The sequence below is a fragment of the Crinia signifera genome, chromosome 1 (assembly GCF_055691185.1).
Source record: "Crinia signifera chromosome 1, ASM5569118v1, whole genome shotgun sequence".
In the NCBI taxonomy this organism is placed as follows: domain Eukaryota; kingdom Metazoa; phylum Chordata; class Amphibia; order Anura; family Myobatrachidae; genus Crinia; species Crinia signifera.
Genome location: NC_139217.1, coordinates 239041089 through 239064925, shown reverse-complemented (window position 1 = coordinate 239064925; position 23837 = coordinate 239041089). Strand labels below are relative to the sequence as shown.

The window sequence follows — 23837 nt, the reverse complement described above, 5'->3', positions numbered from 1 at the left end:
TTGGAGGCCGCATCCACAGTCTATCAGATAGATTACATAAGATTGTTTACAATTGATAAACTCTTTAATTTTATAAACATTTTTATTAACAAATGAACTGAAATCCACATTTTTATGTTTTTCGCTGTGTGTACATGTATAGCATTTACTATTGCCACATTTGTGGAAGCCTGCTGGGAGTTTTTTGAGCCAGTCTTTTTTATCATCTTTTTTATCTTCTTGTTTTTCCCTACAAAAATGACTACACACTAATTTATTTTTAAGATTATCTCCTTTTCTAAAGATTACCTTATTGTTATCGCCCAGAATTTCTTTTAATAAATCGTCTTGTTTCAAAATAAGCATGTTTTTATTTATAATTTTCTGTATTTCTTTGGCACAGTTATTATATTGAGTAACAAACGATGTTTGCTTATTTCCTATTTCTATTGTCTCACTCTTTTGTTTTCTTCTTTCTGTTGTTTCCATAAGCAGTTTTTTTCTTTCTATTTTATCAACTTCATATTTTGCTTTTTGGACAAGGTCAATTGGATAGCCCTGTTCCAAAAAGGTCCCTACTAAGTTTTGTGATTGTTTATGAAAAGCTTCGTCCGTGGAACAGTTACGCTTCAATCTGATTAATTGGCTTTTGGGTATATTGTCTTTCCAGACTTTTGCATGCGCACTGTCATATTTTAAATATCGGTTCTGATCGACTGGTTTTACATATGTTTGTGTTTCTATTTTATTATTAGTCACAGCGAGCGCAATATCCAAGAAGTTTATACTAGTAGTGCTGTGAGAACTAGTAAATTTTAAACCGAAATCATTTGTGTTAAGACTATCGGTGAAGTGATTAAGTGATAATAGGTCTCCATCCCAAATTATAAATAAATCGTCAATATATCTGCCATAGAGGACCAGACTCCCCCCGAGCCCGCTCCCCCACACATGTACGTCCTCAAAGGCACCCATGTATAGGTTTGCGAAGCTCGGGGCGAATCTGGTCCCCATGGCAGTCCCCCGTGTCTGTAAATAATAACGTGAATCAAAAAGAAAATAATTGTGTTCTAAAATAAAAGTAATTGATTGGATAATTAGGTCACGTAGAGGGTCCGAGAGTTCACCATCTTTTTCCAATATTTGTTTAATTACTTCCACTCCCTTTTTTTGTGGGATGTTGGAATATAATGCTTCTACATCACATGTGAGGAGATGGTAACCCTCTTTCCATTCAATCTCATTGATTTTATTGAGGAAGTGTTTTGTATCTCTGATGTATGATCTCAGGCCCTCCACGTGACTCTGTAAAAAATGATCAACAAATTGTGATAGGTTATTCGTGAGGGACCCTACACCTGAAATAATAGGACGACCAGGGGGTGAAACAAGTGATTTGTGAATTTTTGGTAAATAATAAAATGTGGAAGTGACAGGGTGCATGGGAAAAAGAAAATTAAAAGTCTCCTTGGATATTGCGCCCGCTGCAAGAGCTTGGTCTAACATGTCTCTCAGTTCGATCTGATATCGGACTGTGGGGTTGCCGTCCAGATGTTTATAGAATTCAGAATTGTTTAATTGACGATAACATTCTGTAGCATAATCTTCTGTGTTTAGGACGACAACCCCACCGCCCTTATCGGCCGATTTAACAGTAATATTTTTGTCCGTGTATAGACATTTAAGCGCCTTACGTTCTCTTGGATTTAAATTGTCTCTTGGTCTTTGGGAGTCTGCTTTTTTACACATAATATTTAATTGGTCTAATGTTAGCTTATGGAAACTTTCTATGAAAGGTCCTTTAAATTGGAGGGGGTAGAAATCTGATTTCTTTTTGAATTTTGAGGTTCTTTCATGATCATATATTTTTACTGGAGAAGGGGGATTATCACTATTTTGGTTGGATTCATTTTGTAGGGACTCAAGGATATTTAGGGCACCTAGGTCTTCTGTATTCAAAATTATTGGAGATTTTTCTTGGGTATTATTTTTATTTTTCAAAGCTTTATATGCAAAATATCGTTTTCTGCTCAAATTGCGTGTGAACCTATTTAGGTCCACAAACAGTTTGAACATGTTTGGTTTTGACACTGGGGCAAAATTTAGCCCTCTTTCGAGTACTGATTTTTCTTCCTCCGTTAGATGTTTTTTTGATAGATTAAATACCCCCCTATTTTTAGATTTTATCGGATACAGGGATTTTTTTGCCTGTTTTCGTTTTCCTCCCCTAGTTCCTCTCCTTTTCTTTTTGTTGTTATGCCTATTTTGGGTCTGACGTCCTTCGGGCGCTGCTCCAAAAAATGACGGTAGTTTATTTGTGGTGATTGTTCCCACTCCTCTTCTGTCTCGGTTTGTAAGCTTTCTATTCTTTTTTGTCTCCCCATAGGTTCTTGATTGGGTGATTGGTAGTCATTAAATATTTCATATCTGTTTGTACTCCTAAAATTTCTAAACTCTGGTTCTCTTTGATTCTGATATCTGTTATTACGGTAATTAGAATCATAACTCCTTTTTTTATAGTTATTATAACCCGTATCGAATCTGTTACTCTGTTTGTATCTGGGTGTATAGCTATTTTGATTATTCTCCCCATATCTCCTCTCAAAACGTACCTCTTTTTTATTCTGAAATTTATTCTCTCTCCTATCTCTACTGCCGAATCTCTCTCTTTGTTTAGGCATAGCGGTTCTAAAACCTCTATTAAAACTGTGTATCTCTCCCTTTTCGTAGTCTTTTAAATCTCTGTCCATTTTGGACTCTTTCTTAAATATCAGTTCCTCTTCAAAACTTTTGATGTTTTGATTAACTTTTATATCTCTTTCTTTGTACTCCTGTGTTTTTTCAAATACTTTTAGTTGAATGTGTACTTTCTCTATCTCTTCTTGCATTTCCAAGACCCTTTTCTCTCTTTGATTTATGAGTAATTTCATTAGATTTTTCGAACATCCATCCAGGATGTCGTTCCATTTTTTAGTAAATACCTGATCATCCTGAAAAGTGGATGATTTTAAAATCCTCAAACCTCTTGGGATCAGATCACTATCCACATATTTCTGGAGAGTGATCTGGTCCCACCAGTGTCGGGTCTCGGACATGCAGAGATTTTCCAATTTGTTAAATAATTTATGCATGTCGGGGCTTTCAATTTCGGGGGCAGAGGCTCCACTGTTATTATTGCCCTTTAGATACATATCTCTCCTTTGCATTCTTTCCGACATGCATACTAACATTGACATGGCGATAAGCAAATATGGTGTCCTGCAGCCCGGTTAAATGAGTATTTCACCCCAAAAAGGAGTTTTAAACAAAAACCAAACAAGTATAACCAAGCGCAGGGCACTAGTAATGGTCCCAGCTTCCGTTTATGAGGGATACTCAGCCCTCAGAAAATACAGAAAACATACACAGCAGGTAAACGGCGCTAATGGACCACACTAATTAGTATTCAAAAAGTACAAATTTATTAAAAAGAATAAACAATAATATACTTATAACAATACCACCGGCCGGTAGAAAATAGTAATATGTGCACAATATATGGCCATACAAAAATAAAAATTAAATTTAAAAAGAAAGTTTCTTTACTGGGCTACAGCATGTGATTGAAATCATTATTTCATTGAGATAAAGCTAGGATTGCCTGGTTTGGGGTAGAGCATATATTGAATATGAGGCTTAATAGCTTCTTTCTCCCTTTAAATGTCCATTTAGCAGTAAGACAGTTCCAGAGATCCCAAGAAACACATTGAGTGTATTTTAATGTCAAAGTATGTTAGCAGGTATTTAGCAAGCGTATTAGTCAGTCACACACTTAAGCCACCTTTTGGAATGGCTCTTGGATTATCTCCAAACTGCAGGTGCTCTCTCAAACAAGCGAAGCAGCGGTTATGAAATAAAAGCAGTTTTTATACTTATGCTTCCAAGCGAGTGTAGGTGAAAAATCTCCAATAATTTTGAATACAGAAGACCTAGGTGCCCTAAATATCCTTGAGTCCCTACAAAATGAATCCAACCAAAATAGTGATAATCCCCCTTCTCCAGTAAAAATATATGATCCAGTAAAAATATATGATCATGAAAGAACCTCAAAATTCAAAAAGAAATCAGATTTCTACCCCCTCCAATTTAAAGGACCTTTCATAGAAAGTTTCCATAAGCTAACATTAGACCAATTAAATATTATGTGTAAAAAAGCAGACTCCCAAAGACCAAGAGACAATTTAAATCCAAGAGAACGTAAGGCGCTTAAATGTCTATACACGGACAAAAATATTACTGTTAAATCGGCCGATAAGGGCGGTGGGGTTGTCGTCCTAAACACAGAAGATTATGCTACAGAATGTTATCGTCAATTAAACAATTCTGAATTCTATAAACATCTGGACGGCAACCCCACAGTCCGATATCAGATCGAACTGAGAGACATGTTAGACCAAGCTCTTGCAGCGGGCGCAATATCCAAGGAGACTTTTAATTTTCTTTTTCCCATGCACCCTGTCACTTCCACATTTTATTATTTACCAAAAATTCACAAATCACTTGTTTCACCCCCTGGTCGTCCTATTATTTCAGGTGTAGGGTCCCTCACGAATAACCTATCACAATTTGTTGATCATTTTTTACAGAGTCACGTGGAGGGCCTGAGATCATACATCAGAGATACAAAACACTTCCTCAATAAAATCAATGAGATTGAATGGAAAGAGGGTTACCATCTCCTCACATGTGATGTAGAAGCATTATATTCCAACATCCCACAAAAAAAGGGAGTGGAAGTAATTAAACAAATATTGGAAAAAGATGGTGAACTCTCGGACCCTCTACGTGACCTAATTATCCAATCAATTACTTTTATTTTAGAACACAATTATTTTCTTTTTGATTCACGTTATTATTTACAGACACGGGGGACTGCCATGGGGACCAGATTCGCCCCGAGCTTCGCAAACCTATACATGGGTGCCTTTGAGGACGTACATGTGTGGGGGAGCGGGCTCGGGGGGAGTCTGGTCCTCTATGGCAGATATATTGACGATTTATTTATAATTTGGGATGGAGACCTATTATCACTTAATCACTTCACCGATAGTCTTAACACAAATGATTTCGGTTTAAAATTTACTAGTTCTCACAGCACTACTAGTATAAACTTCTTGGATATTGCGCTCGCTGTGACTAATAATAAAATAGAAACACAAACATATGTAAAACCAGTCGATCAGAACCGATATTTAAAATATGACAGTGCGCATGCAAAAGTCTGGAAAGACAATATACCCAAAAGCCAATTAATCAGATTGAAGCGTAACTGTTCCACGGACGAAGCTTTTCATAAACAATCACAAAACTTAGTAGGGACCTTTTTGGAACAGGGCTATCCAATTGACCTTGTCCAAAAAGCAAAATATGAAGTTGATAAAATAGAAAGAAAAAAACTGCTTATGGAAACAACAGAAAGAAGAAAACAAAAGAGTGAGACAATAGAAATAGGAAATAAGCAAACATCGTTTGTTACTCAATATAATAACTGTGCCAAAGAAATACAGAAAATTATAAATAAAAACATGCTTATTTTGAAACAAGACGATTTATTAAAAGAAATTCTGGGCGATAACAATAAGGTAATCTTTAGAAAAGGAGATAATCTTAAAAATAAATTAGTGTGTAGTCATTTTTGTAGGGAAAAACAAGAAGATAAAAAAGATGATAAAAAAGACTGGCTCAAAAAACTCCCAGCAGGCTTCCACAAATGTGGCAATAGTAAATGCTATACATGTACACACAGCGAAAAACATAAAAATGTGGATTTCAGTTCATTTGTTAATAAAAATGTTTATAAAATTAAAGAGTTTATCAATTGTAAACAATCTTATGTAATCTATCTGATAGACTGTGGATGCGGCCTCCAATATGTGGGCCGCACCACAAGATGTCTACACACACGTTTTATGGAACATAAACGTAACATAATAGCTGGAGTCAAAACACATCCGCTGTCTAAACATGTCTCCATTTGCCAGAGTCAATGTATGAATAAGGTCTCAGTGAAAGCCATAGAATACATCAAACCCACAAAAAGAGGGGGGGACCGGTTTGGAATGCTATGTAGAAGAGAGGCCTACTGGATCTTCCAGTTAGGGACAATGATACCTAATGGTTTGAATGAAACTATAGAATTGAATAATATATAAAATCGAATGATCTGACCTCCACTACAGATAAGACTAATATCCCTTCTCACCTCTCATAACAAAGACTAGTCCTTATGCTCTATCTACTTAACCCAGACCCCCTCATCTAGTGTATCTATACATTTTTATATAGATTTATATGTTTATATTTCTTCTGTTTGGATAAATTATTATTGTTGTTAATATGGTTAAGATCTGGAAATATCTAATATTCACTAACTACCACCAATTACTGATATTATAAATCGTTAGATATAATTAGCATTATTTATAATAATTTAGTTAAGTAATTTTTCGATGAACATATTTTTATCTTTATTTTTATTTTTATTTTTATTTTTATTTATTTTTTATTAATATATATTTTTTTTATTATTTGTTATTTTTTATTTTCATTAATATCTCTACTGTGCATTTATATATGTATGCATATTCTTTAATTATATAGATTATGTATAGATTTTTATTATTATGCATATATATATATATATTTTTTAATTGGTTTGGGAACGCTACCCACTCCCCTTCCTTTTTTATGCTTTCTCTCTTTTTCCCTCAAATAAACCTTAAAAAACTACTCTCTCCTCCTTTGTAAAGGATTTTATTGTAAAAAACTCTATTTTATATAAAAAAATCTCCTCATCTTTCCTTTTTTCCTTAATTCCCTACCCCCCTCCTGTCCCCCCCTCCTCCTCCCTCACCCCTCTTTCCGTTCTAGTAATAGAATTAGGATGTAATTGAATGTGTACATAAATGTTGGTTTATATGTAAACATGGCGATTAAGCAAATTTTAGTATTACTATTCCGTATGTTTCTATATATGTATATTATCAAACTGTATCTAAATAATGAAGCCATATATGTTAATGGAGACCGGGCATGAGAACGAGGCTTGGTTGCCGTACAAAAAGGAGTAAAGTTTGTTGTAATTATTACAACGAGGCTTGGTTATCCCCAAAGTACTAAAGCATGTGCTAAAACGAGGCTTGGTTAGAGACACACGGAGCTGCCGCACAAACCCTATTACAGCTAAATATACGCCCATTTGGGCGGCGCGAGCACGTATAAATAGACGAAGTTGTACTGTGACAAATCATCTGATGAAGCCGCTGACCAGGAGAAGGCGGGGAAACGCGTCATCAAGCGTCACTTTGACTTCCGTACACAAACGAGACCACGTGAGCCGGGGAGAATCTGCCGGAGCTGAGAGTCCTAGAAAGGAGCTGCACAATTGGGAAGACCAGCAGCTGGGGACCCGCTCCAGGCTAGCGAATATCTCGCCCCACAGTGCGCATCTGAAGTGCCTACACTCGCTTTGAAGCATAAGTATAAAAACTGCTTTTATTTCATAACCGCTGCTTCGCTTGTTTGAGAGAGCACCTGCAGTTTGGAGATAATCCAAGAGCCATTCCAAAAGGTGGCTTAAGTGTGTGACTGACTAATACGCTTGCTAAATACCTGCTAACATACTTTGACATTAAAATACACTCAATGTGTTTCTTGGGATCTCTGGAACTGTCTTACTGCTAAATGGACATTTAAAGGGAGAAAGAAGCTATTAAGCCTCATATTCAATATATGCTCTACCCCAAACCAGGCAATCCTAGCTTTATCTCAATGAAATAATGATTTCAATCACATGCTGTAGCCCAGTAAAGAAACTTTCTTTTTAAATTTAATTTTTATTTTTGTATGGCCATATATTGTGCACATATTACTATTTTCTACCGGCCGGTGGTATTGTTATAAGTATATTATTGTTTATTCTTTTTAATAAATTTGTACTTTTTGAATACTAATTAGTGTGGTCCATTAGCGCCGTTTACCTGCTGTGTATATCTACAGGAGAAACTTGACGTCCATCCTCTACCTCCGCCGCCCTCCAACCCAACTGACTGCTGGTAGTTTATGGTGTCACAATGTGCCTGAAGCAGATTAGCCAGCTAGCTGCTTGGCCTGCTGATTGGTCAGCTGTCTGTCTACTGCAAATTATTGCACCTGATGGTACAACCAACCAAATTCCACTTCAGCTGATTGATTGATTGATTAATTAATTGATTAATTCATTGGTTGGTTGATTGATTGATGCAGAAAAACTTCCATCTGTAGGAGAAACATGATGTAAAACCTCCCCCTCCACCGCCCTCCCACCCAAGTGACTGCAGCAATGGATGCTTCCTGGCCTGTTGGCTGTTTATAATGTCACAATGGGCGGTGCAGCAGATTGGCCAGCTGGCTGCCTGGCTGCTGATTGGTCAGGTGACTGTCTACTGCAACTAATTTGGGTAGCTAGCAAAGTCTGCATTGCACCTGATTGTGTGACCAACCAAATTCCACTTCAGATGATTGATTAATTAAATATTTGTTTAAATTACAATCTCCCAAATTATTCTCTCCACTCACGTCCCTTCGAATCCAGCATTTTGGCTCCTGAACCACTCCACTATACCAGTCTCCCAATATAAGAAATCCCTGACTCGACACTCAGGCTTCTATACCTAATCTTTGGAAGTCCCTTAACCCTCCCTCTATTAAAACATGGTTTTCAAGACTAGATTACTACGTCCATGGAAGATATATTACTCTCGGCAAAATATAAACCATCTGACTTTATTGCAACTTGGTTCCCCTGGCTCGCATTTAAAGAATCTGCTAATTTTAAGACCTGTATTTGCAATGAAAACAAGGCCCCTGACTTGTAAATAGCATAACACCAGTGGTTCCTAAACTTTTTGGAATCTAGGTACCCTGGAGCATCAGAATTTTTTCACGGTACCCTAAGATAAAAGCATCTTATTGACAATGTAGAAAAAATATATAAAATTATGTAAACTGTGTTTATATGTCATTCTTAGGTTGAATTATGTGAGGAGTGACATGATGCACCTCTGTCAGACCACATATGTTATGATTGGAAGCCACAAGCACTGGTTTTGGCTATTACAATGACCATAAATAAAGTGAATTGATCCTGGACCACCAGCCTGAGGCCCCCTACAAGTGTCCTGAGGCACCCTAGGGTGCCACGGCACACAGTTTGGGAACCACTGGTGTAACACTACTAAGACTATTATAACAAACTTAAAAACAAGGTCCATGGTGCCCCCCCCCTTATCTTCCTCCCCTCCTTTTTCCTTTTATTTCTTCCCTTTCAAAATGAAAACACATGAGGTTCTACCCAATTTGTTTATTATTTATTGCTTACTCGAACTTGGGAATACGATTGATGTTATGATGCTGTTTTCTATATTTTCAATAAAAACAGAATACATAAAAAAAAATTGTTTAAATGATTGATGCAGGCAGGCAGTTTTGGGCTGATCATTAGAGAAGCTCATTTGAGCTTTTATTTGCACATGAATTTGCTACATGATAGAACCATTGTGCAAAATCATTCGGAAAGGTGGCCTACAGATTCTTCTTGTCTCCCTTATTTTCCCTTCAAGGATACAAGCCTGTTTGTGTGTCTGGGGCACTTTTCAGCTGAAATCAGCATATATGGCCTACCTGCATATGCTGAAACCTGCCTAAATTGAATGGCATAGTTCCCCCTGCAACCTCCCAAAATATCAGGACTTACTTCCTCAATAACCTGCTTAATCACCAATGAACTACCTGCTTAATCACACTATTTCGTTTTCTTTTTCACATTTTCACATTATAAATGGACATTTATATTGGGCCAGAAATGTGTGCCTTTAAAAGGCGATTGCTATGATAACTCCCTTTTGGAGAAGCAGAAACTCTACGTCCCATCCCCCCCCCCCGCGCCCCTTCACCGTCCCACCCAACTGACTGCAGCAATGGTAGCCACCCGGATTATGATGTCACAATGGGCCTGCAGCAGATTGTCCAGCTGGTTGCCTCACCTGCTGATTGCACCTGATGGTACGTCCAATCAAACTCCACTTCAGCTGATTGACTGATTATTTGAATAAGTGTTTGGTTGATTTATGCAGGCAGGAAGTCAGTTTTGGGCCACTCATTAGAACCGCTCATTTAATGTAATACACCTTTGTATTTGCACATGCATTTACTACATGATGGAACCATTGTGCATAAAAATTTGGAAAGATGGCCTACAGTGTATCATTTGGTGGCTACTTCATGTCTCCCTTATTTTCCCTTCCAGGATACAAGCCCGTTTGAGTGTTTCGGGCACGTTTCAGATGAAATCGGCATATGTGGCCTACCTGCATATGCTGAAGCCTGCCTAAATTGAATGGCATAGTGGCTTTTGCAACTTAACCAAATTTCAGTACTGACCTCCCCACTAACCTGCTAACTCACTAATGAAATACCTACTTAATCACACTATTTCGTTTTTTTTACTCATTTTCAATTTGAAATAGAAATTTTATTGGGCCCAGAAATGTGCGCCTTTAAAAAGGCGATTGCTATGATACTATATACAGGATAGGTAAAATATTACAAAACAAGCAAGATTTAATATACAATGGGGTGTGCCTACCTATCAGTATCAAAGCACAAGTCTAGTTTGTCTTCATATTAATACTGATTTAGTACATGCAGTAAAAATATAAAGAGAGAGATATGAAGTACCAGCCAATCAGATCCTAAATGTCATGTTGCAGGCTGTGACAGTTATGAGCATTTTGTTTATCTCTCCAATGCTTCGTACATAGACTTCTTTATACAGTATGTGCAGCGCTACCTTGGTCTAACACTGTAGTAAGTTGATCACCATAGTCTTCTCCCTGTGTTATATGGTAACAGATCAATCATTATATTTGAATATCATCTGACATATCAGATGGGTCAGTAGTATTTATCTACCACTCTAATCACTGTCTGTCAGATTGTAGATAAACATGTTCATTCCATATATTCTTCTTCTACTTCTTCTACTTCTTCTACTTCCCAGCACACATCTTCTCTAGTATAAGTATTACTTCTGGTTGTTTCCTTGCTCAGGTCTTTTACTAAAAACAAAACAACAAAAAATCTCTACTGTTATACAAAGTATTATTATTTGGCCTAATATCACAGTACAGGGTATGTTGTTTTAATGAATTCATACTACCTATATTTTCAAAAGTTTCGATTTTCAATTCTATGGGCATCTCGCCCATAGAATTGAAAATCAAAACTTTTGAAAATATAGGTAGCATGAATAGGGTGTGATTTTTACACATGTTTAATGTGTTTAAATGAGAGATAAGGCAGATAATGCACATGGAATAATTAATTTGGGGAAATAGTGAGGCACAACGATTTATAATATTCACCAGTGAATGCATCTGTGCATGAATCAAGAGACAATATCAGAGAGTTCCATCATAGTTATACCTCCAAAGAGAAACACAAGTAAGGGGCAAACAAGATGGGCTGAATCAGGGCCGCCATCAAGGGGGTGCTGTGGGCACAGCTGTCCCGGGCCTAGCCACTCTGACAGAGAGGGAAGGGCCCAGGCCACTCATTCTGCCCACCGCACCCCCACCTGCCTCTGCTGAGCTGCCCCCGCTGAAGCCCACGGCTCCTGGAGCTCAGGCTCCTCCTTCACCTCCAGATGCTTGCGGTCCTTTAAAATGCGGCACCGTCTGTCCATGAGCCCCAATTGTCTTACAAGTCGGCACCATAATTTAAATGGGTGCCAGCGTTCAGAGGTGGAGGAGAAGACTGCGCTCTAGGAGCAGTGGGATTCAGCTAGGGCAGCAAAGTGGAAAGGGAGGTGGGGGACCCTGCGCTTCTCTTCACTCTGCTCCCCCCCAAGTGACCAGCGGTGCTGGCAGTAAATGAGGGGGGTCCGGACTAGAAATCAGTCCTGGGCCCAACAATTTCTAGTGGCAACTGGCAACCATGGGCTGAATAGTTCTTATCTGCTTTAAAATTCTGTTTCAAGTACCAATCAGGGAGATTGCATGAGATGGGCAGACTGTGAGGGAGTTTCAACTCCAGACTGTGAGGTGGAAAACTGCCCACAGTCACCAGTGGATCCATTCACAATCACCCACTGCAGTCAGAAGGTGTCAGGCAGAGGGGAAGGGGGCAGGATAAGGCTGCTGAAGAAGCAATGCTGAAGTAAGATGGTGACTAGTAGGTTCACACAGAACTCTGGGGAGAAAATTATAGCTGAGTTCTCCACCAGGTTGACCCCTGTATGCACCCTCTTTCAATTAATTACTTTGTGGAGTGACACAAAAATGCTTAGATCAATGCCAGGCACAGAGATCAAATAAAGAGCAGCCATCTTGGAGTCCCTGCCCACCGGAAGTACTGTTCCATTTCTGGAACTACCTACTGCTCTTGACCAGACTTTCCTACAAACTGCAATCATTCAAGCACAGTTTTAAAACCCACTTTAATCTGTTTCTGGATTACCCTCTGACCTAAACAGGTTGCAGATCTGTAGTTTACTGACACATTAAAAATAAATGAAGGATAAAGTTCACACCGCACCTTGGACCCAGGTAATTACCGGGTTGCCAATGTCTTGACCCAGGTTGAGGTGCGATAGTAAAGTACCAAAGCTTATAACCCAGGTTGACCAACCTATCAATTCAACCCGGGTTATAGGAAGGGTTAAACTTAGGTCCCCACTGTATAATGGTTGACCAGCGCAGGTCACGGGATCGAGATCCACGGTCCGATGCAGCATGGCGATGTAAAAGGGGTATCATATTAGGTATTTACTTGCTCTTAAACAAACATCAACATTTTCATAATATATTTATCTTCATTATACTGTATATTACAGTACCTTTATTAGAGTCCAGAGTTCTGCCAAGAATATATATTGTTCCAACAATCAAAGCAGCCAGCGTTAATATAATTAGAAGAATGGCCCACCAACGTGTCTGTATAATATAAATACAGGTGTTAGTTAAATAGATTGTATATTCTTTGGTAGTAACATATTTACTATAACCTTATTGATTTAAAAGAACATATTGACAGAAAAGTATGTATACATTATAAAGTACATTGAGTACACATTCTAGGACTGTTGATGAGTAAATCTATATCAAAGATTAAAGGATCTCTCTTGATTTTAAGTAGATAATGTAACTACCCAAGTACAGATTTGTTCTGATATACTGGCCGAGATTTAATAGAGTGTGAATTTTAGACTATTGGGTGAGGGTTATTTTTTTCGCAAAAGAAAACGGTCAAATTTGCACGTTTTGAGAAAATCGCTAATTTAATAGGATGTGAATTGCGGGAAAATCGCACATTTTGACCTGTCGAATTTTAATCACACTACAAATCGTTTCCAGACATTTTCCCATTATAAAGTATACAACGTGCAAATTTAATAGGGTGCAAATTTTAAACTCGCACACCAAACCTTGCTAAAAAAATCTCCAAAAAATAGACATGATGGAGGTGTAAGTTTGTTGTCATACATTTTTTTACAATGTTATAAGCACATTTACATTACACAAACTCCAAGATACATATTTATAATTGTAAAAAATTTAATTAAGAATAATTTAAGTTTGTTACCAAAAAATATCAAAATATTAGGACGCCACCTTTACAGTGTGTAAGCAATATATGTTGTGTGCAAATATATATAGTTAAGTGTATTATCTCCTATAGGCTTCCAAAAATATCAATAAACAAAAATATAAATTGATAGTTAACACATATATTAGTGAAGACAGATACAAATGTAACTATTAATAATTTTTTTTATTGCAACATCTGCAACCGTTTGTGTATCAGAAATGGGTTTTCACCCAAAAACTAAAATTGTACTACAGTAAACCAAACAAAAAAACATAAACATTACTTCGAGGCCCATGCGCCTCTGCTTTTTTTCATATATTTTGTCCCCTAGACACACACATGTTTGGGGCGGCACTTGGATGCGTGTGATAGTACGGTCAACCTGAAATGTACCAGTAACTGCAAAATATCCACTTTGCCAGAGGCGTAACTCTAGGAGACAATGGAGTCATCTGCTGCTGGGCTCCTGCTCACAAGGGGGCACCTCTCCACCACTGCAAGTTTGAATCAGTTAATAGAAAGCCATCAATATCACTTCTGTGGCTGATTCCCCCGCCTAGCAGGACCTTAGACATCACACTCTCTTTATTATAAACATAATATCCATAGCATACATACATACACACATGCATACATTTATATGTAGGTGCTGTGTGTGTGTGTGTGTGTGGGGGGGGGCACCAATAATTATCTTGCCTCTGGGAAACTGGGGCAAACTTACACCACTGCACTGTGCTCTACCATATTCCATCTTGAATAGAGTATAAATAAACAGGACATGCAGATGGGTTGGGATCATTTGGTCTACAGCATGATGGTCGACAGACATTAGGTCAACACAATTAGGTCGACATGGGTCTAGGTCGACATGGGTCTAGGTCGACATGGGAAAGGGTCGACATGGTTCTAAGTTGAATTAGGTCATTAGAATGACAGGTCATTAGTTTGACAGTATCTTGGTTGACAGTAAAAAGGTCGACATGGGGTTGTAGACCAAATGACCACATCCCCATGCAGATCCTGCCCCTGTAATCTGTTCTACTTAGTAAATATGTATACATAATTAAAAAAAAGTCACCAGTGGCTTTTTTTATTAATCCATTAATTTGGCTATTATCAAATGAGGGCTTATAAGTAATCATTAAAAATAAGAGAAAAATAGAGAATGAGCTGTGCTAATTGAATATGAATTTAAAATACAATGGATTAAAAAAAATCATTATTTAATACACAATAACAATTAAAACCATACATAATCAAAAAATTATTTGGTTAAAATAGATAGATGCATGGAAAAGATTGATATAATCACCCGTATCGATTGATATATCTGGACCTGCCACTGAGTCCCAAAGAGTAATTGCAAGTGTCCCTCTGCAGGGGTATAAGCGGGGAGTATACAGTCCCAGGTTCCTCTGCAATTTTTTCTGGTGAGGTGGTGTGCCTCTGTGGGGAGGAGATGCGCTGTATGGTGGCAGCAAGCTTATTCTTGGGAACTTCTCCATATGCCAACAATTAGGATAACACTATTCTTGGGGACCATTTCCATAGCGGTACCGCTGTAGATGGATTTATGGGTATCTTTCAAAGGTGGGTGATAAAACGCCTTTCCAACCGACACGTTTCGCTGTAATGGTAACTTGAAAAAAGCTGTACCATTATAGCAAAACGCGTCGGTAAACCTCATGTCAGCCTTTTGACTGTCAACCTTCCCATCAGGGGCGGATTGGCCATTATATTCCCGGGAAGTTTCCATGGAGGCCGATAACAGTGAGGCCGATGCACCGCCGCCCAAACAATTACATAAACACAGACATACATTATAACTTGCCTCAGTGGCCTCAGCGGCTGGCGGCATCACTGCCGGCCCATATCCCTGAATAGCCCTGACTCCTCTGACTATCCGACAGGTGTGGCTCTGCCTGAGCTGCATAAAGCGAGCCCGTAAGGCCTGACCCACCTCCTCCTTTCCATAAATATACACTCCCCGGCCCAAGTCCCTGTGTATTACGGCCGCACAGAACCACACTGCTGGACGTGGACCTGCCTCCTCCAACCTCACCTCCTCTACATATACAGTAAATACAGTGACTCCCTGAGCCAGTCCCCATGTATCAGTTGCTGCGTTGCACAGTGCCCTGCTGCTGGATGCTGCCTCCCGCCTCTGTCTTCCTCTTTCCCCGATGCTGGTCAATTACTGTATGGAGAGTAAATGGCCATATCGGGGCCTCATCCAGCAGTGGGGCACTGTTCGGCGCTGCCACTGATACACGGGAACTGACTCAGAGAGTCACTGTATAATACAATCTCAGTGTCGCACAGTGCCTTGCTGCTGGATGCTGCCCTGCCTTCTCAACTCCTCCTCCTGCACGTGTAATATGGGTCGGGACATCATGACATCACAGTGCACATCACTACATGCGCAAACTGTGCTGGGGCGGGAGGATGCCCACCACACCACGTGGTGCACAGCAAAAAAAAACAACAACTGGACACCCCGCTGCTGGAGTTGGGGCCCCATGCTCCCCTCGATTTCTGTGCCACTGGCAGCTAAATATAAAGAGTTGTGCTGCCGTGCATACTGTGCATAGTGCTCGTGCAGCAGCAGAAGACTATGTACCAGTGGCCGTGGCAATTAACTGATAAGTAAGCATTGCCCCTGACTAAGCAGAATTATTGTAATCTAAAGATTAGTTTATGCCCTCTCCTGGCTGCCTCCATTGCCTGCTTCCACTAATCTCTGCTACTGTGCCAGTCTCAGGTAGTAACTCTGCATAAAATATGGGAGGAGCCACTTCGCGTCACATCTTTCACGTGACTCCTATTGAGTGAATGCTGTATAGAGGGAGACTGCAAATTCTATTATTCTAGCCAGGAATCACCATGTTGAATGAAACAACACTATTTTTAGCACCTACTTGATGCAAGACTCTGACTGAAGCAATTTTCAACTGATGTTTCTTATGTTGCAGATTTTATGCTTTACACTAAGTAGCACAATGAGTCTACCAGACTTCCTAAATTAAATGATGTGGTGTGAAAAGTCGCTTTTGGGCTCTTAAACAGGGCACTTTTCCCTCAGTTAACCTTGCCAACCCTGGCAGGGTGCAAGCTGAAATCATGCTCCTCACACAGTACACCTACCATCCCTAACAACACCTTCTCACATATTAAACTCCCTCAGAAACACAGCAGACCTCCCCCCACCATCACTCTGTACACCTCCCCCCCTCACATATTCCATCGTTCCCATTCACATTCCCCCTGCTTCCCTCCAGTGCCAAAGGTCTCTCTTATCTGTATCCACGTGGGTCTACGCTGGGCAGCTCCTCTTTAAGCATGCAGGCTGCCGGCAGCATTAGCAATATGACGGCAGCATCTTCATCCTGGCCAGCTTACACTGTTGTAGTATGTGGAAGAGGCAGATGGTAGACAAGGAAGGCCAAATCACTCATCTTTAGTGGCGATGGACAGCGCATGGCAACGTCTGGGAAGCCAAAGATAATTTAGCCCCGAACTTAGCCAGCCGGGTCCGTGATTCATCACTGCTGCAGCTGCTCCAGTCCACCTTCACCCACCCACCACAAGTACAGGAAATTGAGCTGCCACATTATGAACTTGAAGAGGTCAGAGTCTGGGTGGGCGGAGTCAGGTCATCCACCATAGAGAATTCTTCGGGGCATTCTGTGAGCAGTAATTACTGGAGCTTCTGTGGCCGGGCAAGGTGGGGGGACTGCCGGAATGCATTGCCACCCCATTCTGGCTCACAGAAGGTCAGTCACTCTCACAGGTAGCCTGGCTGCCGCCCATAGTATGTGCCGCCCCTAGGCCCGTGCCTCAGTGGCAAATCCGGAACTGACTCTCGGCATTATGCGTAACTCGCTACTCTGGGCAGTATGCATAACTCACTACTCTGGGCATTATGCGTAACTCACTACTCTGGGCAGTATGCGTAACTCACTACTCTGGGCAGTATGCGTAACTCACTACTCTGGGCAGTATGCGTAACTCACTACTCTGGGCAGTATGCGTAACTCACTACTCTGGGCAGTATTTGTAACTCACCACTCTGGGCAGTATGTGTAACTCACTACTCTGGACATTATGCGTAACTCACTACTCTGGGCAGTTTGCATAACGCACTACTCTGGGCATTATGCGTAAAACTCACTACTCTGGGCATTATGTGAAAGCTGTGTTACTGCTATTGTTGGCATTATGTGTAGTGGCGCTACTCTTGGCATTATGTAAAAGGGCACTATTCTGGGCATTATCTGTAAGCAGCACTAGCCTGGGCATTATGTGAAAATAACATTCCTGTGCATTATGTGTAGGTGGCACTACTGTGGCCATTAGGTGTAACCTACATTACTCTGGAAATTATTTATAAGTGGCACTACTGTGTGTAAAGGGTACAAATGCCTGATGTAACATAAATAATGGACTCTGTGTTTCATAGTGGGAATAAGGGAAACTGATGTGTGGTATAATTGAATCAATGGCATTACATGTGGTGTAATGTGAATAAGATTGTGCTACTGTGTGGTGTAATTTGAGAACAAATCTTTTTTTATTTTTTTATGGCACATGCCTCTAGCAAATGGGTCCTCAAACTGCGGCCCTCTAGATGTTGTGAAACTACAAATCCCAGCATGCCTTGCCACAGTTTTGCTATAAGGGAGTGTTAAAACTGTGGCAAGGCATGCTGGGATTTGTAGTTTCACAACATCTGGAGGGCCACAGGGTACTTGTGTAGTATCACGGCTCCCACGATGTGCATCGCATAAGAAAAAAATCGCATTCCGTCGCATGCCATCGCATGCGATGTGATGCGATGCGATGCCCTTTTTCAAAGAAATCATTGACATGTGTTGAAATCATGTTAAATGCACCCCAAAGGGCATTTGTTACTGTACCACCCCCACTATGAACGCCAACCCGAAGCGCGGCGAGCACAGCGAGCCCGCGAGGGGCGGCGGTATGCGTCCTACGACCTTTTCATACCCCCACTATCCACGTCGGCGTGGAGTTGAAAATAGAAAGTGTGGCAAGCACAGCGAGCCACCGAGCCCGAAGCGTGGCGATCGCAGCGAGTCCCGCGAGGGGACGCGGATACCTTCACAGGTATCCGCGTCCCCTCGCGGGCTTCACAAGTATCCGCGTCCCCTCGCGGGGCTCGCTGCGCTCGCCACGCTTTGGGCAAATTTAGAGTTTGCAGGAAGGCGCCGAACTCCCTAGCACCGGCCCTGACCCCCGTATTTTTGGAACCAGGACCGGCTCAATGAGCCCGGGGCTGGTTATGCACAGGAGGGGGGAACCTCACGCCATTTTTTAAAACACAAAATGGCACATTTTATCAAATTCGCACATTATTATGACTAAAAAATCGCACATTTTCATGACTAAAAATCGCACATTATCGCACTTTTTTGCCACAAATTTGCATCTCATTAAATTTGCGAATTCACAGCAAAAGTGCGTTTTTTTAAACTGGCGATATAGGGCGATTTTGAACAAAATCGCACTTTGTAAAAAAATCGCATTTCCCTAAATCTCGCCCCCTATTTCTATTTTGTGAGTTTTAATGTAATACATTTGCTTTTATTTGATGCATGTACATTTTCTGTTGTAATCTGTTTGCAATATTTTTTTTAAAGAAAAATATCTTTATAAAATTATAATTTTTTTTTTTTACAATAGTCAATTCACTTTTTACAACAGCAATACCCAGGCAGTTCCCTGGCAGCTGTATAACATATATATTGTATTTGTCCCTTTTACATATGATCAGTGGCGTTACTAGGTGGGTGCGGGGGAGCAGCAAAATTAGCCGCACTCACACTGCACCCCACCTCCGGCTGCTGCACAGACCTGGAACCCCGCCCCCCCACACACACACACATGCACTGGCCAGGATCCGGCAATTACTTCCGCCGCCAATGAAAGCCTGTCTTGCTGCCCCGCATGCAACTCCTGTCACTCACTGTGCAGGGGCACAGGAAGCATGCAGCGCCTGCGTGTATGTCATCAGGTGGCAGCCGGGACTCGGGAGCAGCACGCACTGAGAGGAGGAGACTGCACAGTACCCAGCACTGTGAGGGAGTAAGGCACACGCAGTGAGGGAGGAGAGGACTGTCACCTGCTTGAGTGATTTTGTAGGTATATTATATATATATATATATATCTATAATTGTAATGTGCGCTGCGTGCTAGAGGGATAATGATTACTATGTATAAAGGAAAGAATAGGAAACAGAAAGAAAATGCAACAGTGGCTTTAGGAGAAAAGATGGTTATAAAAATGATTACACTCTTCTCTGAGAGTATTGTGAGTCCGTGGGTGTAGGAAACTATACGCTCCCTACCTCTATTGTGGGCTCGCCCTGTGGATGGTTCTGGAGAACAGTGAGAAGCTATGATATTTTCCTCCACGCCACCCGATGGTGTTTGCCGTTCCAACACCCACAGACTCACAATACCATTTTTTCTCCTACATGTGCATTTTATTTCTTACCGTTTCCTATTCTTCCCTTTATATATATTAATCATTATCCCTCTAGCACTCACTCTGTATTTGAAATGTATATGTAAAATCACATGGCCACATACTGTGTATATATATATGAAACTAGAGGGAGGAAGATTCAGGGGAAATTTGAGGAAGAATTACATCACAGAAAGAGTAGTAGATAGGTGGAATAGCCTCCCATCACAGGTGGTAGAGGAAAATACACTAGTACAATTTACACATGCTTGGGATAGGCATATTGATATCCTTACAAAAAAATAAGGATCAAATATGGTTTGAGGTAACATGTTTAAAAAAGGGGCAGACTAGATGGGCCAAGTGGTTCTTTTCTGCCGTCAAATTCTATGTTTCTATATATATATATATATATATATATATATATATATATATATATATATATATATATATGTATATATGTATATAAAAAGGGGGGTTTAACGGAGAGCGCTGAGTTTAGTACCACCTAGTCACTTCAGTACAAATTTCTTACTGCGTAAGACACTGGTAATATTTATAACAACAATTTATTGTCCCCTTCCCGAATGAGACGTGGAATCCGTTCACGGTAAAAAGTTCTTTATTGAAACCCAACACGTTTCATCAGAACGACTTCTTCAGGGGTAAGACAGAATAAATTAAAATGTATGGTTTAATCAGCGTTTTGAATCCATACAGGATAATGATAAAATCAGAAGATAGTAAACCAAGTGGAAGCCAGACTGGCTTGGTACTTTGATGAAATTTGAGAGTAGGGATAAAATCCTTGAATATTGGAGTTTTACAGGGCCCCTAAACAGATGACTCTAGGGGAAGCTGTTTTTTAGCTTGGTGTACTGAATGACACCAGTGTGGACCCGATCCTGGACAATTGGATACTGGAAATCACTGGGATGATGACTTTATCGGAAGAATCCGTCTAGCTGAGTGTATAGTGTAATTAAAGGTGTTATCCTAGGGTATAGGATTCACCATACCAATATGGTGGAAAAGATAGGTAAAGGCCATACCGGCCTTATGTTTTAAAGAAAAAACAGAATCGTGTAAATATAGGTAAGTTTTCAGATACCAATAGGCAAATCAAAAGAGTGATTCAGATTTGGGATATCACCTCTCAAATAGGTCACCACAGTGTAGCAAAATTCAAAGCTCCTTCACTGGCTGACGTATATATATATATATATATATATATATACACAGTATATTACATATAGAGACATAGAATTTTTATATATATATATATATATATATATATATATATATATATATATATATATAAAGCAATATTGGAACGTTTAATGATAAATGATCAATAGCTCAGGATTTAAGAGTTACTAGCCGGGTGGCACCAACCCTAGTGACGCCTCTGCATATGATATATTGCATGTGATTCCAGCAAGAGCCAACAAATCTATAGTACAGACCAAACAATCTTGATTCCGTTCTGATGCACTCGGGACCGTGCATCGGATCAGATCTAGAGGTAAAACATATTTTTCATCCAATTTATCATCCCAATGTGTGGAAATCACATTAAGTCTCCTAAAATCGCACTAGGGAAGTGATGGCTAACAATGACACTCCAGCTGTTATTGAACTACACATCCCAGCATGCTCTGCTACAGTTTTGCTATTTGGCCATGCTAAAAATGATGTAGGGCATGCTGGGATGTGTAGTTCAACAACAGCTGGAGTGTCAAGGTTATCCATCACTGCACTAGGTTATGGGTACATTTACAGTTGTAGTGTGCAATCTCCCCCGACTTCCTTTGAAAAAAACTAGATGTAAATATATTTCATCCTTTTATCATTCTATATTGTTAAATATAACATAATTACCTTCATCCAAGCTGCAGTGTCAAACTCTATCAAATTCAAGAAAGTATTTTTCAGTCTGGCAATTGGACCATCTGCATCAACAAGGCGGCACACATGAAATTTATCACAATAGCCTTGCCTTTGTCCGCAAGGTGTGCCAGGAGGAAGTACAATGACAGTTCTCCCGAATAGATGTTGCAGCTGTGTGGAATATGTATTTGTACAGGAATCGATATCACCTGTCAATCAATAATAGTACAACTTCTTCACAATGTATCAACAATCAATGTAAACAATGTTTACATAAGCATGCTGCCAGCAGCAGTGCTTAAAGCGGTCCTGGAGAGGTGGTGGAACTCATCTCCCACTCCACCTACCCCCACTCTCATAATAAGTAGAGTACACTCTTGCATACTGCACATAGCAAAAAACGGTACTTATGTAATATCTGGGCTCCCGTTTTTCTTATGAGACCGCGTCCCCTCGCCACGCTTCGGGCACGGTGGCTCGCTGCGCTCACCACACTATATAAAATCAACTCCGTGCGTAGTTGGATAGTAGGGGTATGAAAAAATGGGGTGCATTTAACATGGGAGCCCAGATAATACATAAGTACCCAAAAAACAAATATTACAATAAACCCACAGATTAATGAGAACATGGTTCATACTGAAATCTGATGAACAATGACAGAAAGAAAATAGAACAAGTTGTGGTCATGATCTGTTTAGCATGTGCTGCTGAATGCATAAGACTAAACATTCTACAAAGACATGCATGACGGAGATTTCAATGCTATAACGTAAGTGTGGGAAAGCTATATACCAATACAAGATAAGGGAAAGTACAGTCAGGATCATATCAAGGTGTGTGCTACTGGTGTCACCACCCAGGGTATATAACAGGGGCGTTTAGGGTTAGGGTTATGCACCCGATGAAAGGTTAGGGGTAGGCCATAATAGTACCATATAAAGATACAGTGAAGTTAGACATGTTATTGTTGAAGTAATCAACATGTATTGCGAGGGAGAGAGGATACACTTAGGCAATGGAGTGTGCAACGGGTGGTTGGTACACTTGTACAGAACATCATTTTCCTTTTCTATAACCATGAAGTGTAATGATTTATATTGCAAATAGATTCAGAGGTTTCTCATTGTCATTTATTTGATTCATATATTGATATTTTGTAGCTACAGTATGTCATATATGTATTCTATCTCTCACATTTATACAGTATGTTGTTATGTGTACCTGGCTTTTGGCAGCACAGTTGGCACATCTCATACATAGACAGACTATTACAGTCGCATTTTTCTAAACCAAATTTTACACAGACTGATTGAAGACACATCTAGAAAACATAGAATGATATATTAATACTCCTTAGAATGAACAGCATGAATCAGATAATTGAAAACATTATTAATTACAATTTACATATCATTCATATATAAACAACTTTTGTTCAGTGTCAGAGACAAGCATAAAGTTATAAAATAGTGTTCAAGGCAGATAAACAAAATGTTTGTTGTAGATGCAACAAAATAAAATACAGTATGAAAAATTCCAAAGGACTTGAATTATTTTGTCTTAACTGCCTTTTATTTATGCAGAATAAGAATTACTGAAGATACAATGGCAATAATTAAAGGATCTAGAAAAAAATAACAAAATCAGATTAACTCATTGGGGTCAATTTACTAAAATGGGGGTTCTATTTCTGATGGGATGTTGCTATGGGCAACCAATCAGATTCTAGCTATCATCATCCAGAAGGTGTTATATAAATAATTGGTTGCCCATAGTAACATCCCATATGAAATAGAACTCCCACTTACTTAAAAGT

At 39.7% G+C, this 23837-nt stretch overlaps 1 protein-coding gene across 1 annotated transcript in view; it reads right to left on the bottom strand.

The window, feature by feature from the left end:
- Positions 1–7768: 7768 nt before the first annotated feature.
- Positions 7769–23837, bottom strand: part of LOC146066920 (disintegrin and metalloproteinase domain-containing protein 10-like) — a 97588-nt gene continuing 81519 nt past the window's right edge. Inside the window, exons 13-16 of the mRNA XM_083179144.1 lie at positions 23243–23342; positions 22010–22227; positions 12893–12989; positions 7769–11114 (exon numbers count right to left, since the gene is read on the bottom strand). Coding sequence (XP_083035270.1) covers positions 11008–11114; positions 12893–12989; positions 22010–22227; positions 23243–23342 — 522 coding nt within the window. The 3' untranslated portion in view covers positions 7769–11007. The remainder of the gene's footprint in view (positions 11115–12892; positions 12990–22009; positions 22228–23242; positions 23343–23837) is intronic.